This window comes from Sorghum bicolor, chromosome 3 (genome assembly GCF_000003195.3).
Source record: "Sorghum bicolor cultivar BTx623 chromosome 3, Sorghum_bicolor_NCBIv3, whole genome shotgun sequence".
Taxonomy (NCBI): domain Eukaryota; kingdom Viridiplantae; phylum Streptophyta; class Magnoliopsida; order Poales; family Poaceae; genus Sorghum; species Sorghum bicolor.
Window position 1 is genome coordinate 11,531,609 of NC_012872.2, and position 15,532 is coordinate 11,547,140.

Here is a 15,532-nt window from a genome sequence, read left to right on the forward strand (position 1 = left end):
AAATTGATAAAAAAATACAAACTATATGTATTGAAAGTGCTCAAGAGAAAATTGGTAATTTCATTTGACTTAAAGCATTTTTCATGAAAAAGTTAAGGACAAATGTTGATCTCTTGCCATGGCGCTTCCAATCGATGAAGGAAACTATTGATAGTTCTTGTGTAATGTTGAGTTTTGACTTTAATATGAAAAATGTTTAAGGAGTTTTCTATTGTAGTAACTCCTGTTTTATTGAATAGATACAATATAAGTTCAAAATTTTTAGTGTTCTTGTGAGAATTTGAGTCTGTCACTGCTTGAGAAAGTATTAACGGATCGATCTACAAATACGTAACAGTTTGCCATACCTGTAACCTGAGTACCTTGCCGCGTAAGCGTGGGGTCTAACGGTGGTGTGTGCATGCCGGGCCTCTAATTCGGCCCAATAAGGGTCCACTACTCCACTCCTGCTTCCCCCAGGCCCTAGCCCATAACAACTGCTCCCACAACGCGAGCGGTTAAGCCGTGACTTCTGCAAAGCAGCAGCGCCGGGGCCGATGGTTTTTTTTTCCTTGATTGGGCCGGGGCCAATCTCTGGGTGCACCGGCGGGCGGCCTGTGAATAGGCCCACGCACAATAGCAACCAACAGGCGTCACCGGCCCACCGCACCAGCCGCTAGCTGGGCCCATGCCCTCACCGCCGGAAGCAAAGCCCCCTCGTAAAAAATCCGAGGCGCCCTAAAACCCTCGTCCTCGTCCTCGCGAAGCCGCGAGCTCCTCATCCACTACCCGCCCCTTCCCCCCCTCTAAACCCCAGCCCCTCCTGCCCCCCGGCTGCTCTCAGCCACAAGTAGGCGGCCGGCAAGCCAAGACCAAGACCAAGGAGCCCGCGAGCGCGAGGGCTGGCCGACGCGGATGGCGCTACTCCTCCGCCCGACTTCTCCTCCCTCTCCCCACCTCCGCGCGCTCCTCCGCCGCCTCCTCTCCACTGGCGCCGGACCCTTCCCCTCACGCATGCTCCCCTCGCCCCGCTCCACCGCCGCCGTCCCTCGGCTCCTCTTCGGGCCAAGGTACGTCCTCCCGCTTCCCACCACCTCCCTCGCTGTGCTGGATGGTTAATGATGATATGGTGCTATCCCCCTCTCTTACTGTAGGGTTGTGGCGGCGGCGGCGGCGGCCCCGCGGCGGAATGGGGTCCCGGTGCGTGCGTTCATGGCCTCAACGACGGCGTCTGAAGCGATGCATGAGAAGCGGGTGGCCGCCGAGTACACTGCTGCCAATGTCCAGGTGATTATTGCTGCAATTTCTTTTCAGTTCCACACTTAGAACCGCAACGTAGTGGTGAGAACATAAAAAGTGGTAAAAAGACCTAATTAATGAGGATTCGGTTCTTTCCTCAAATCTTTCATTAACAATAGCATCTTAACCTGAAGATATACATACACGTTAGGCATTGGTTGTGTATATAATTGCCATCGAAGCAGGAGAGAAAAGGGTTTCCGTGTAATTGTTCATGTACATTTGTAGTTTTACAGTTTTACAGAAAATGAGGAAGGCACATGGGAATTGGCATGAATATTTCCGGATTGTGAAACTCAACATTGAAATATTTGGGATTTAGGAATGGGGAATTTACCTCCTGTTGCTGCTTACTGCTAGAGTGCTGCCTGCAGCGTGCCTACCTCTAGATGATGCCTAGCTCTAGATTGAGAAAGGCACCCTGCTGCTGTGTGCCGCCCACGGCGCCGCGCCTTGTTGCTGTTGTGCCCTACCCACGTCGTGACACCAGGTCGCTTGCTAGCAGCCATAGCCTGTGGCTGTGGCTGCCCCACAGCAGGAATGCTTTGAATTTGGTGCTGAGCCGACTGCCGAGTCTAAAATCCGGTGAGTCTTGCACGGCCACTGGTGTCTCCTACCTAGGATGCCAAGTAGGAAGAGGGGTGAGAGAAGGAGAGTCAGAGAGAAGCAGCTGTAGGGTAGGGCAGCGCTGCCGATGGATGACTCGTGCTTGTCCTCACGGTTGCTCGGGTGGTATGTGGTGCCTTTGCGTTGGGCTCTTTGCCTTGCTGGGCTGGCACCTGGGAGTGTGAAGATGTTGTACCAGAAAGTTGAAGGGTGGTAAGGAGATTTGAAACAATTTCAGATCTTAAGGGAGTGGGAAGATGCATGGCCACTCAATTTTGAAACAATTTCAGATCTTAATTGTTTCTTGCATGTTTTATCATTACTGTCAATAAGCTAACAATGTGTTATTAGTTTATCAATGTTGACACTCATTGGAGTTATTTGCTACAGTGTAGTATAGAACTTGACAATCTTTACTGGAGCTATTTATGCTCAATTGGTATTTTTAGGTCCTAGAAGCATTAGATGGAGTTCGCACAAGGCCTGGTATGTACATTGGGAGCACAGGACCACGTGGATTGCATCATCTGGTATATCAAATGTGATATTATGCTTCTGTTTCTGCATTTTTTAAGGCGTTCTGCTTTATGTCTTGTTTGGTCACTGATTTGGTTGGTTTATAATAGGTTTATGAAATCTTGGATAATGCTGTGGATGAAGGTCAAGCGGGTCACGCTTCAAAGATTGATGTAGTTCTTCATGATGACAATTCTGTTAGTGTAACAGACAATGGACGTGGGGTATGCAGTTTCTAAAAATCTGAATTCCATGTTTTTTTTATTAAGGAATTATTTCAACGCATGTTGCTTTTGAAATATTCTGGACACATGTGGTTGTGATTTTCATTGGTATTCTGCCAAATAATTGTGCTTGTTGGGGAGTTAATTAGCCCAATATATATATTTAAGAAACTCCAGTATTCTTTGTACCATATGTAGATGAAATAACAATGAATTGCCATATATACTCCTTGCCATTCTTCATCGAGTCATCATTTAAATATACACAATTATCATCATCTAAATTTAAATGAACACATGTTTTCAACCTAGGGTGATCGAGAGATTCTTTTGAGGTGCTGGAGGTGCTGATTAAGCTATTAACCATGTCACAAGTAAATAGTAAGGATAATTGAAAGGGGTTTATTTGGCCCTTTTCATGTTAGAAGTTGGATGCCATCCTTCACATTTCCACAGGATATTAGTCAACACGTCCCAGCGTTTTTCGAGAGAAAAAAAAACACACGTCCCAGTGGGTTCTAGCTATTGTTTTGGTTTTATGCTTATAGTAGCTGAAGTTTTTACATGTACAAAGTGTGAATCTCTTTGGCAGTCAGATGCTCATTCCCTTGACAGATGTCTAATTGAGTGCACTCATTTATTTATAATAGCACTGCTGCATCTTTGTATGATATTAGCTATTAGGCCTTGTTTGGTTTACGTGATTGGACTCGGAGTTGGTGAATTGGAATTATGGCATGTCTAATTCTTCTTCTGTTTGGTTGCCCTGGGAATCAGAATTACAATTAGAACCTATTTAAGGCTGAATTGGAGGACAACTAGAAGGGGGCCCATGATTTGGACAGCCCCTCAGATTTTGTGCCTGACCCCTGATTTCACTGGAAACGATGAGTTTGTCCTGTGCCCCTCTCTGGCCGTTGCTGGACTCTTGTCACCATCGATTGCCATCAATAAATAATCATCATGGGCCACTAGTTGCTGCTCACTCCTTCGCTTAGTCACCGTGTTCCCGGGTCGAGGAACGGGGACGAGGAACGTGGTACGTCAATTTTCAATACTGTTTGGAACGACGAGTATACAGCTTCAGCACGTTCCAAATTAACATGAACCGTGATCCAAGTTAATTTGGGACGACGTTCCCGGAACGACGAGAAGGAACGAGGGACGACGTTCCTGCAGATGCTCAGCTCCTTCCACCTTCCCGATGTTGATTAATGGGGGCTGCTGACTGCTTGCGCTTCGCCTCCCTCACCTTGCCCCGATGCAGCAGACACGCCGCGCGACTTCTTGTTCTTCACGATGCGGCGCTTGGCCTTCCGTTCCCACGGCTGCGCCGTCGAGTTCCCACAGCGGCGCGGTCAAGTTCCCGCGGTGGCGCAGTCGAGTTCCCGCGGGCGGCGGCGGGGTCGAGTTCCGCCGGCGTTCCGGCAGCCGTCCCGGCGCGTCCCCGTTCCGCGATTTGGGACGACGTTCCCGGGAACGAGGATCGCCGCGTCGACCCGCGATCCCGGTGACTAAGCTCCTTCGTGTAGTTTGACTGCACCTCCATTGACTGACTGACGGTCTATAAGACCACCATGGGGATGAGCTCCATGGTTAAAGATGATCAATGGGCCGGCCTGGCCCGGCACGGCACGGGCCCGTGCTAGGCACGGCCCGATAAGGCACGGGCCCGTATGGCCCGCGTGCCACCGGGCCGTGCCTCCATAGACCATCGTACCTGCCTGACGGCCCAAGCACGGCCCGTGGGCCGATTTTCGTGCAGGCCTGGCCCGAAAAGCACGAGGCCCAATAGTGCTTCGGGCCGGCCCATGGCCTGTTATATGAAAAATACCAAATTTAATATTGAATTTAATAAAGCATAAGTAAATCATATTTAATTCGTAGACATTAATATTTCACAATTCACATAACACAATATATTCAAAAATAATATTTCACTTGTCGAAAAATATAAGTTTGACAAGTCACATAACGATACTTCAAGTTTCACAAATTTCCTGATACCGGGCCGACACCGTGCCTGCTGTTAAAAGCGGGCCGTGCCGTGCCGCCCGGCGGGCCGAGGGGTCGGCCCAAGCACGGCCCGTTACGTGCTTCGGGCCAGCCCGGGCCTGGTTAGGATCGGGCCGTGCCGTGCTCGGGCCGGGCCAAATGACCGTGCCTTCGGCCCACGGGCTGCATGCTCAACTTTATCCATGGTTGCCAACATGCCAAAATCCATGACCGTGGCCACAATAGAGGTGGGATCCATGACTGCCATCATAGGAATGAAGCTCTATGGCTGCTAATGCTGGGGCTGGGCATGAACCCCATGAGCCCTGAGGTCCTGGCATGGCCACTGTTGCCTCCTCTCTCCCAGGCCAATTTTCTGTTCCTGTTCTGCTCATTTTCCACCGACCAGAACCTCATCCGTACTCTGGCTACCTGGATACAGTTCAGGGGCAAGGTTCATGAATCATGATTAGTCTCTGGAACTGCATGGAGGAATCCACCGGGGTGACCTCCATGGCCACCATGACATGATCTTCATGGTCACCACGGGTCATCGCCACTGCTGTCAGGTGAATCCCATGGCACGTTTTGCATGAGAACGAGCTGGGCTAGCTTGAGCTTGGCTGTGGAGGGGATCTGGATTATGGAGGGAGAGGGGTCCTGGAGTTCAGGGTATTTGGCCATGGAGCCCACAAAACAAAAGTTGACAAAGACGAAAGGAGGGTACACCAGGTCCCTAGTTGTGATTCTATTCCAGAGTGCTAATCTTTTAGTAACCAAACACATAAATTAGAATTAGAGAGCAGTTCATTTCAGCCCTGTGTTGAATTGGAGAGCCAATAGAGTTCAGTCATCCCAATTCTTTGAACCAAACAGACCCACAATAAAATTTTGTCAATTGAAAATGTTCAGTTTGCCTGAATTTTATAAAGGATTGCAGGATTTCTGTGCTTTAGCTCAAATGGCGAGTTGATTGAACAACTGGCTGCTAGATTGTTGAGCTTTAAAATTTTGGTTCATCGTATCATTTTTGTAACTTAAATGAACAATATTGACTACTTGACATGTATATCTTGCACTGATTAGCCAACATGGAGTATCATTTAGTCTGTCATTTTACTGAGTTTTTTAATCTCATGTACTGCAGATTCCTACGGATATGCACCCCCAGACGAAGAAATCTTGTGTGGAGACTGTCTTAACGGTATAGTTAATTTTTTTTTGTAACCCTCTTTAGATCATACAGACTAAAAATGTTGTTTATTGGACTTTTCAACCACTCTAAATTCTTTGCATACTTAGTTATGTTTCCTTTTCTGTGCAAGAGAGCACATCATCTGACAAATTCCTACTGAATATTATTATTTTTATAGGTATTGGTACAATATTTTAATCATGGGACTTTTTCTGTTATACATTTTCAATCAACTCATGTGCATGCACAAAATGTTTTATTTGGTCTGCATTTTATGCCTTTTGGTTGTAGCTACACAGGTGAAATATTGTTTTGCTGTATGCCCATGAAACAAAACCATGCGGAGCCTGACTATACGTTCTACAAATTGCAGTGATTTTATTCTTATTTCCTTTGCTTATTTTGTAAAAAAATCAACTGCAGCTAGCATAGGACAATGAACGAAGAAGGAAAAGTTTTGAATGTATACCTTCTTAAGAAGGATAAAAATGGCAGCTTCCTTCAAGTGATGATGATTTTATTTCCATTCTGGGCTTAGTGTTTTTTTATGCATACGTCGTATTGGATTGTTTGCTTGAGTAATGCAGACATATGGCTTTGTTGCCTAAGATTATCACCGTGTAAACAGAAGTTCTGCTATTGAGCGAACTTTGATGTGCATGGATTTCAGCAATGCAAAACTTGGATTTTTATCTGTTCTTTTCTTTGTAAAGTATTTGGTGCTTGTTTGGTTACTTGCTGCCTTTAAGTGTTTATGCTTACTCAGTTTTCAAAGCATTTTTGTCATTTCTAAGCTCTGTTGTCTTTCTTGATGTCAACATTTGAAATCTTAATAATTAACCTGCTGTCTTAACGATGCAGTTAATGCATGCTGGTGGCAAATTTGGAGGTTCAAAGAGTGGTTACAGTGTCTCTGGAGGGCTTCATGGTGTTGGTTTATCAGTTGTTAATGCTTTATCAGAGGTTTGTATTTTGATCTCTACTAGTTCTGAAAATAAAATAAGAGAAGTTCTATAGTTAAAGATGATTCGCTCGGTGATAGCAAATTAGTTAAACTTGCTCTTAAGTTTGGAGAATATTCAAGTTTATCTTTTTTGAATATAGTAATCTGGTAGCTTCATTTTCTATGGAGAATATTCAAGTTTATCTTTTTTGAATATAGTAATCTGGTAGCTTCATTTTCTATAGTTTACTGTGTGAATAGTCCATGAATTATGTTGCAGAGCCTTACTCCCAAGTCTAGACAAATTATGTCGCAGAGCCTTACTACCTCCCAAGTCTAGACAACAATAATCGAGAAGTAATATTACAGAGGACAAAAATATTTTTTTCCCTAACATTTTACGCCTGCTGCGATCTGGCTTAGCTAGCTACTGGATAACTGAAATATGGTAAGGACTACAAGTCCCTTGCAATTTTTTCTCTGAGGTGTAAGTGGTAGATTAGAAATGTTAACAACTTAACATAAAATAAAAACAGGTAAACAGTGCAGCTGATGTGCTATACTGATATATATACCTCAATTTTGAAGTATGAGAACTATCTCTGAGGTGTAAGTGGTAGATTAGAAATGTTAACAACTTAACATAAAAATAAAAACAGGTAAACAGTGCAGCTAATGTGCTGTACTGATATATATACCTCAATTTTGAAGTATGAGAACTATCAGAATATGTGCCTATTTCTTTTCTGGCCAATGTCATCTATTGGAGTGTTGATTTCTGTCCCTATGTTGATACCTGGTCCAACTTCATCAGAAGCGATAGGGCTGGGGTGAGAGCCAACAGGACTAATTGCCCTGTTGACTTGTTTATCTGATTCTGATATGACTTGTATTTATGGCTAGATTAGCAAAGAATGAAAATACCAGGTTATCTAGAAGTAAAATGTTGAAGAGCACAACCATTCGAAAGGAACTGGCCATTATTTAGCATTTAAATAAATCTATGCACACATCTGGGCTTGTCTGGAATCATGCCTTTCTCACAGGCTGAGGGATGGAGATAACAAAAGGGAAAACATTTTTGTTTACTGGATAGTTTAGCATAACATGGCATACTATTTTACGATTAGGCAGATGTATAGTTAGTAGTTATGCAAACAGCTTTTATCTATCAATGTTTCAGCCTATGGCTATACCACGTGAACTCTATGATGGTTGCTATCAGAGCACCATTATAGTGGTATTTAGTAATATGCTAAACACAGCTTTTGCCTGTCCTAGTGTTTTGTCTTAACTTGTGCAATTATAATACAGGCCAGAATCTATTGTACACATTTTTCTGTGAATCTAACCTCTGCTTCATGCTGTGATTGTTTTGTCAGAGTAAAACACATTATGCTGTAGTGTCACTACTGAGCATTTTTGTTGAAATTCGACTTCACAATTTTTTCCCATTAGCTTTCATGTTAGAAAATTTTCATTATACTGTACCACCAGGAGTGCTGCTGAAGTTATATGAAAACAGGTGTCAATTGCATTGTTAAGATTTTTATCCCTGCATGATTCACACCTTTGATACAATTTTTCATCATGATGTCACTGTCCCAGGCACTTGAAGTTACTGTTTGGCGTGATGGGAACAAATACAGACAAAGCTATTCAAGGGGAAAGCCAACAACGCCGCTAAGTAGTATCACACTTACTGGTGAAACAAGTCCTCGTCAAGGAACAAGCATTAGATTTTGGCCTGATAAAGATAGTAAGCTTATATTCTTACAAATAAGTTCTCTGATCTAACTTCGAAGCACTACTAGTGATGCTGCTCCAGGGATTAACCATTATTTTAAATGTAGTATTTACCACCACCATTGATTTTGACTTCAATACAATCTCCAGTCGCATTCGGGAGCTTGCCTTTCTAAATCCTGAGGTATGTAATCCTTCTCCTAGATTATCTACACACTATCTTATGCCCTGTTAGCTTGATTTACAGGGATTTCAGCAGATTCATTGTTAATCTTTGTTTTGTATTCCTAAGGCTTGTAAGATTTTTTATTTAGATTAACTTGACCCAGGCCAACTCATACCATCAGCACGTGCAGACAGACGTGCTTGTTACATGATTGCGCACACAATACTTTAGATTCAACTTTCTCATGACAGTATTGGGTTTGGCATCAGTTTTTTGTTGCATTTAACATTTAAGTGTTTTTTTATCTCATGTTGATACACATGCATGGCTTCACTGTAATATCTTTCATGTGAATAACACACCTTGTGTTTAATTAACCATTATGTTTTTCCAGCTTACAATAACCTTGACAAAGGAAGAAGGGCACACAGTTCAACATAATGAATACTGTTATGCTGGTGGCCTTGTTGAATATGTTAAATGGTTGAATACTGACAAGGTTTGCTCAACATCATATGAAGCTCTATGTTCATCCTGTTCCATTTTTGCTAAGATTATTAAAATTCAGAAGTGGTTTTCTATTCTGGGTATCCATTAGACATAAGTTTTGCCTACAGGTTTGAATTGCTTTTTCTGGTGGACTCAAAAAAATTAAGATATACCTTTACTTTGTTGTTTTTTCTATTTGTACAAACAGTTGAAATGAACAATACATGAATATGCTGTATTTACATTAATGTTGATTTCCTTGGAAATTTTATTCTGACTGCTACATGGTTTCTGAGGTGTGTGGCATCCTGTAGTTCTGGGGGTATGCCTGGACGCATGGGTGATGCCTCAAAAACCATGATCTGCTCGCAAAATTAGATTGTGATTTTCTTTGTCGAATGACGCTGAAAAGCTGTGTGTCATTTCATTGAGAGAAAGTACAGTGACTCATGAGCCATGTTAAATAACCCCGCCTTGAGCATCCCCTCCATGCATACGTGCCACAGACTAGAGCAAGAACACAACCAAAACTTGACCAAAGACCACCAGGGCCTAATCACTTGGGGTACCTAGTGAGCCAAATAACTTTTCTTTTACCAATTTATTACAATGCTTGAATGCTCGCATTTCATCAGATGCTCAGACTGAAGTACTGAACTGAACTGTCTCTTCCCTAATACTTACAAAATGTTGAATGCTGAATGATCTTTGCTTATTTTTGTTATAATTGCTTGTCGTATGTATTTCTTTATTGTTCTTCTGAAGGGACTAGTATCAATTTACACCGAAGTGAGGGCAATAATTTGCATGTTAGTAATATAAATACTGTTGAGGCTTCCCTGTGCCTCTAAGTTTCACTTGTAGAAAGAAGCCATCAGGTTGAAGTCTGGTTTTGTTTTAACTAGCAAAGCATCATATTGTATTGTTGTTACCCAGCAACAAACCAACCTAATTCTATTTCTTGGATGTGCTTTCTGACCTAGAAACCCCTGCATGACCCGATTGCGTTCAGAAAGGAGTTGGATGGTATAACAGTGGATGTCTCCCTTCAATGGTAATTTTTTCCTTGTATATATATATATATATATATATTTTGGAAAATACTCCCTTCAATGTATGCTGAATAAAAGGCATACATGGATGCATTCATGGATGGGGTTTAAAAGGCACATGTAGATGGGGTTGAGAAATGTGGAATACCTTATAATTTGGGACAAATTTTAAACCTTCGATACCTTGTATTTCAGGATGGAGTAGTACAGTTACATTTATGCACTGCATCACATCTTTTCATTTTTTAGCAAGGAGAAACAGTTTCTGATTGAGCATATCAACAGTTTTTGTGATATCTTGTCTGGTTAAAAACTTTTTTTAACATTTGAGTTCTCAAAAATGTGGTACCTTATGTTTCCTGAATGTTTTTGCTAAAATAGTTCGAGGATTGGGTCAATCCTGATGGATTTTTAAGACTTGATATATATCCACTATATTTTTTTTTGTCTTGTGTCCCAATTTTGTGGAAAGAGTTCTATGGTTCTGCAGTTCATTGACCAACTGCAGCTATCTGGCACATTCATGGACTTGTTTTGCAATTTACAATATTCTATTCCAAAATTTAGCATTTGACTCTGAGGGAATAATTTTGTGCTTTCTTCTGAAGCAATAAATTGTCGCCATTTACAGGTCCTCTGATTCGTACTCTGATACAGTGCTAGGATATGCAAACAGTATCCGGACTATTGATGGTGGTACTCATATTGATGGCCTGAAGGCTTCATTGACAAGAACCATTAATAACTTTGCGAAGAAGTCAAAGACTATTAAGGTGATAAAGTACAGACTACAGACTGCTGTTTCTTTGGTTCCTTGCGAATGCACCCTGTTGTCTTTCTTATACTTAACTGTAACCAGATGATTTTAAACCATTTCATTGGAGGTTTGTTTCTTAATTGGTACTGTGGACTGCAGTATCAGCCATATATGAACGCTCTGCTTAAGTCTTTGAAGTGCACCTTTGGATCCTATTTATCCAACCAATGAAAAACATAATCGACTATATCTGTTGCTCTTCATAGGATAAGGATATTACCTTGAGTGGGGAGCATGTAAGAGAAGGGATGACATGCGTCATTTCAGTGAAGGTCCCTAGTCCAGAGTTTGAGGGGCAAACAAAGGTATCAGTTTGATTTTCCTGCCATGGTCCTTTTAATTTGTGTTATGATTGATGCCATACCATTTCTTCTCCTAATATTGGGTCAATTTTGTTTCCTTTTCTTTCACAGACAAGGTTGGGAAATCCAGAAGTACGGAGAATAGTCGAACAGGCTGTTCAAGAAAACTTAACAGAGTACTTAGAGCTTCATCCAGATGTTCTGGATTCAATCCTATCAAAGTCCCTTAATGCTCTCAAGGTACCTGATTCTTGTAATAATTACACGTTTGTTTTGAAGGGAATTTTTTTTATATCCTATTTATTGTTCTTGCAAGATAGATTCCCTAGGAGGGTAACTCCTTTTGTTGCAGGCTTCGTTGGCAGCCAAGCGGGCTAGGGAACTAGTTAGGTCAAAGAGTGTGTTGAAATCTTCTTCAATCCCTGGGAAATTAGCTGATTGTGCATCAACTAATCCTGAAGAATCTGGTGAGTCTACATTTATACTTGCAATGTGTAACGTCCTTTGGTTCAAATTTCAATCAAGCTTAGGCCTCTTGCACACTTCTGTTTTTGCACACACTTCTTGGCTTTGACATTTGCTTATCACACATGAATGCAGAAATCTTCATTGTCGAAGGTGATTCTGCGGGTGGTAGTGCAAAGCAAGGACGAGATAGAAGATTTCAGGTAAAGCTTGTTCATCTTTTTTTCCCAGTATGTTCAACAGTTATAGCACCATGAGGATCACAGGATTCCTGTTGATATTTATAGCTGTAGATTACTATTATAACTTTTAGACAATGTTTGATTTGGCCCAATTTGATGGAGAAGCTTTGTTTGACCTATTCTTGCTTTCTAGCTCTACTGATACCACCAATGTGGATTTCAAATATCATTTTACCTTGTCAATCTCCAGAGCTTCTTTCAATATAAGCAATGTTTTTCATAAGAATAACCCCCCCACATATTAATTTATACGTATAGTTGTAATGGAATTTGAGCATGCTAACTGGTTGTAATTGTATGCTCTTCATTTCTTTAGAATCAGTGCTTCCTGGATTCACAAAGATTCTATTGTTTAGCTATTGGTACAAAACCCTAGCAGTTTCTAGGTGCACACCGGTGTTTGAAGTAGATTTGTTGTCTCACAGGAATTGTCAACAGAATGGTTAGAACATATGCACTTTATTTGTGGCGCATAGGCCATTAGTTCATTACTGTGTAATATGAGAAGATAGTCCAGTTGTGTCAGCATCTTGCATGACATGTTCCTGTAATTCACTTAAGTCTAATTTTGGAAAATTGAATGCAGGCTATTTTGCCCCTAAGAGGTAAAATTCTCAACATTGAAAGAAGGGATGAAGCAGCCATGTACAAAAATGAAGAGATCCAAAACCTTATTCTTGCGCTTGGATTAGGAGTGAAGGTCGCATCCTCTCTTGTTCTCTTATTATGTTTCTTTTTCTTTGCTCTTATCAAATATATTATACTTTAGGGTGAGGATTTTAAGAAGGAGGCTCTCCGGTATCATAAGATAGTTATACTTACTGATGCTGATGTTGATGGCGCACATATCCGGACTCTCCTCCTTACTTTCTTCTTCAGATATCAAGTACGTATCAAGAAGCATCTGCAAACTGAAGTACCTCATCTGTTTCATTTATAAGTGTTTACAGATTGAGCAGCCTATACTACTGTTGACATTGTTTTTAAATTTTCTGCAAGATCTGTTGATTCATTGAATGAATAGGTCTAAATAATAGTGTTTCATGTAGATAATGCTCGCCTGAAAAGTGAAACTAAAATGGTTGATAGTTGGGTTAGAATGGGGTTTGGAGTGAAAATTGCAATATGGCTTATTGGTGTTGAGAACAGGTCTAACCCGAAGGAAAGTCTCTGGCTGTGTTTCTTCATCCGAAAGTCCCTTCAGTACCCTATTGGCATTGCAGAAAAATCCACCAAATATCCAAACAGTCTGAATGCGTGATCACCCTTGCCCCTTGGTCCGAAATGTGAGTTTTCTTTTTTGGGTGATAATGTGTCATGGTATTGGTCAAACCCAATTACCCAACTGTTCAGCCCATCGAAGAGCTACTGTCTTTCTCAGTATATAGAAGTCCGTAGGACCTTAGGGGCTCGGTTGGCGCTTTTCCTTGTAGGGTTGGATTTTGGTTTGCACAAGTTAAGTTGAACTCTGTATATAGAATTGGTTAGCAATTTTTTTACTAGCATGTTGTTTGTTTTGAACTTCCACAAAACATTTTGCTTTGAGCTAGCAACTGTCCTTACCGATGTTGGCAAATGTTTTATACTATTGTCATATTGCCAACAATGAAGGTTTGATTTCCTTGCTCATACAATTTGCAGAGAGCATTATTTGATGAAGGTTGCATCTACGTTGGTGTACCTCCTCTTTATAAGGTTTGATTGTGGCTTCAAGTTTAGAAGGCTTCAAGATGAGTTGATCTTTATTTTAAGAGTTGTGTATGTTGTGGTGTTAGGTTGAGCGTGGAAAACAAGCACATTACTGCTATGATGATGCTGATCTTAAAGAGATAGTTAACACCTTCCCTCCAAATGCGTCATATCATATCCAGAGGTTTAAAGGTACAGTTAACTAATGAACATGAACACTATGAACTTCGAAGAAAATATACTGGCACATAAAAAATCATATTTCTTGTATCAATGTACATTTTAATTGCCTCCTATATCATCTTGGCAAACCTCTCAAACTGGTACCATCGGCTCCACCTCCACCCGCCAGCTTTTTTTTTCTCCATTCACCCCCTGGCTGGATTACTATATCGTCTTATGTCGGTTTCAAGTTTTAAATATTGTGTGGCTCTTATATTTCCTTCATCTTTATATTGTATTTGCTTCTCTGGTGTTGCATCAGGTTTGGGTGAGATGATGCCTGTACAACTGTGGGAAACAACAATGGATCCTGAGAGGCGGCTGTTGAAGCAGCTTAAGGTTGAAGATGCTGCTGAGGCCAATGTTGTGTTCTCGTCACTTATGGGTAGCCGGGTAAGCAACCAAAGATTCCTAAAAGCACTCCCAAGATAATGTATTTATTCTTGACGTTACTAAATCTCCATATTGCATATTTCCAGGTTGAATATAGGAAGCAACTGATCCAGGAAGCTGCTAGCACGATCAGCATGGATCAACTTGACATTTGAAGGCATCAAGTTAGGCCGACCTTTCTGTGTATGATATAGAAGCTCCACCTGCTGCTGTTCTTACCACTACAACAGGAATCAAGCGTTGCAGACTTGATACCTTGCCAACATTTTTTTGGTGCTAGAGTAGCAGAAAACGTCGGGGGGTAGGGTAGAAACATTAAAACCAGGATGACAAGAGTCAGGTTTCCTGGCACTCCTAACGGAGATTCTGATTCATTTGTGGCGGTGTTGTAACCATTTTGGCTTGACAGAGTTGAGTGCTCACGGGAGTTCCCTGCTATAGGTTCGGTGCTGCCATTTTTTGGCTTGACGCTTGACGGAGTTGAGTGCTCACGGGTGTAGTTCCCAGCTGTCGGTTCTATACTGCCATCTTGCCTCTGATACGGTGTAATCAGTAATATGCTTTTGTTAATCTCCTAATACTTGCTTTATGATTCCGTGTCTCCTTTTTTAACCTGGTAGTAAGTATCTGTATGGACTATGGACTAGTCTGGTTTGAATCCTTGAATTCGTCATGTGTACGGTTTTAAGCCCAGTTGATATGTGAGCAAATTTCTAGGCCCTCATCATCCATTAAATCCATTTATTTCTTTAAAGTTTCCAGTGATCAACGTACCCATTTCTTCCTCCTAGACATCATGCTCCAATGGTTGATGTGTTGGGTGCAACAACATTTAATATATTGCTGGTAACAACAAAACTCATTACTCTAGCTTATCGGTAAGTGGCGAGTGTAGTTAAATTTAAGAAGCTTAATAAGGGGTAGTGTCTTCTTCTTTGAATCTGTCCTAAACTTGCTAGAAATCTATATTTCTAGGGACAAAGAGAGTATTAGTGCAATAAAAGTAATCTCGTATAGAAAACTGATACTCCCTTCAGCCTCCCAGAAGTAGGTTGTTACAGCGACACGAGTTTCAAAGCATAAACTTTTTGTTTTATAAAAATATTTAGTGAAAAGTGATATACATATTTTTATAAAAATATTTATCAAAACAAATCTATTCGTATGATTTTTATATTTTAAAATTTTAACA

At 41.4% G+C, this 15,532-nt stretch overlaps 1 protein-coding gene across 1 annotated transcript; it reads left to right on the plus strand.

The window, feature by feature from the left end:
• Positions 786-14,935, plus strand: LOC8074515 (DNA gyrase subunit B, chloroplastic/mitochondrial). Its single transcript, XM_002455382.2, has 21 exons — positions 786-1,049; positions 1,134-1,266; positions 2,334-2,414; positions 2,511-2,624; positions 5,767-5,823; positions 6,676-6,777; positions 8,366-8,516; positions 8,611-8,687; positions 9,064-9,168; positions 10,142-10,212; positions 10,842-10,983; positions 11,234-11,332; positions 11,441-11,569; positions 11,682-11,796; positions 11,930-11,997; positions 12,623-12,736; positions 12,806-12,922; positions 13,678-13,731; positions 13,812-13,917; positions 14,210-14,340; positions 14,427-14,935. Exons 1-21 carry the CDS (start codon positions 895-897, stop codon positions 14,493-14,495), a joined length of 2,190 nt encoding a protein of 729 aa, XP_002455427.1. The 5' UTR covers positions 786-894; the 3' UTR covers positions 14,496-14,935.

What these genes read in the sequence shown, in the direction of transcription:
- LOC8074515 (XM_002455382.2), top strand. Translation starts at nt 895, where the DNA reads ATGGCGCTACTCCTCCGCCCGACTTCTCCTCCCTCTCCCCACCTCCGC. An exon ending in CGGCTCCTCTTCGGGCCAAG is followed by an intron (nt 1,050 to 1,133) that starts GTACGTCCTCCC and finishes CTCTTACTGTAG; the next exon opens with GGTTGTGGCGGCGGCGGCGG. An exon ending in AATGGTTGAATACTGACAAG is followed by an intron (nt 9,169 to 10,141) that starts GTTTGCTCAACA and finishes TTTCTGACCTAG; the next exon opens with AAACCCCTGCATGACCCGAT.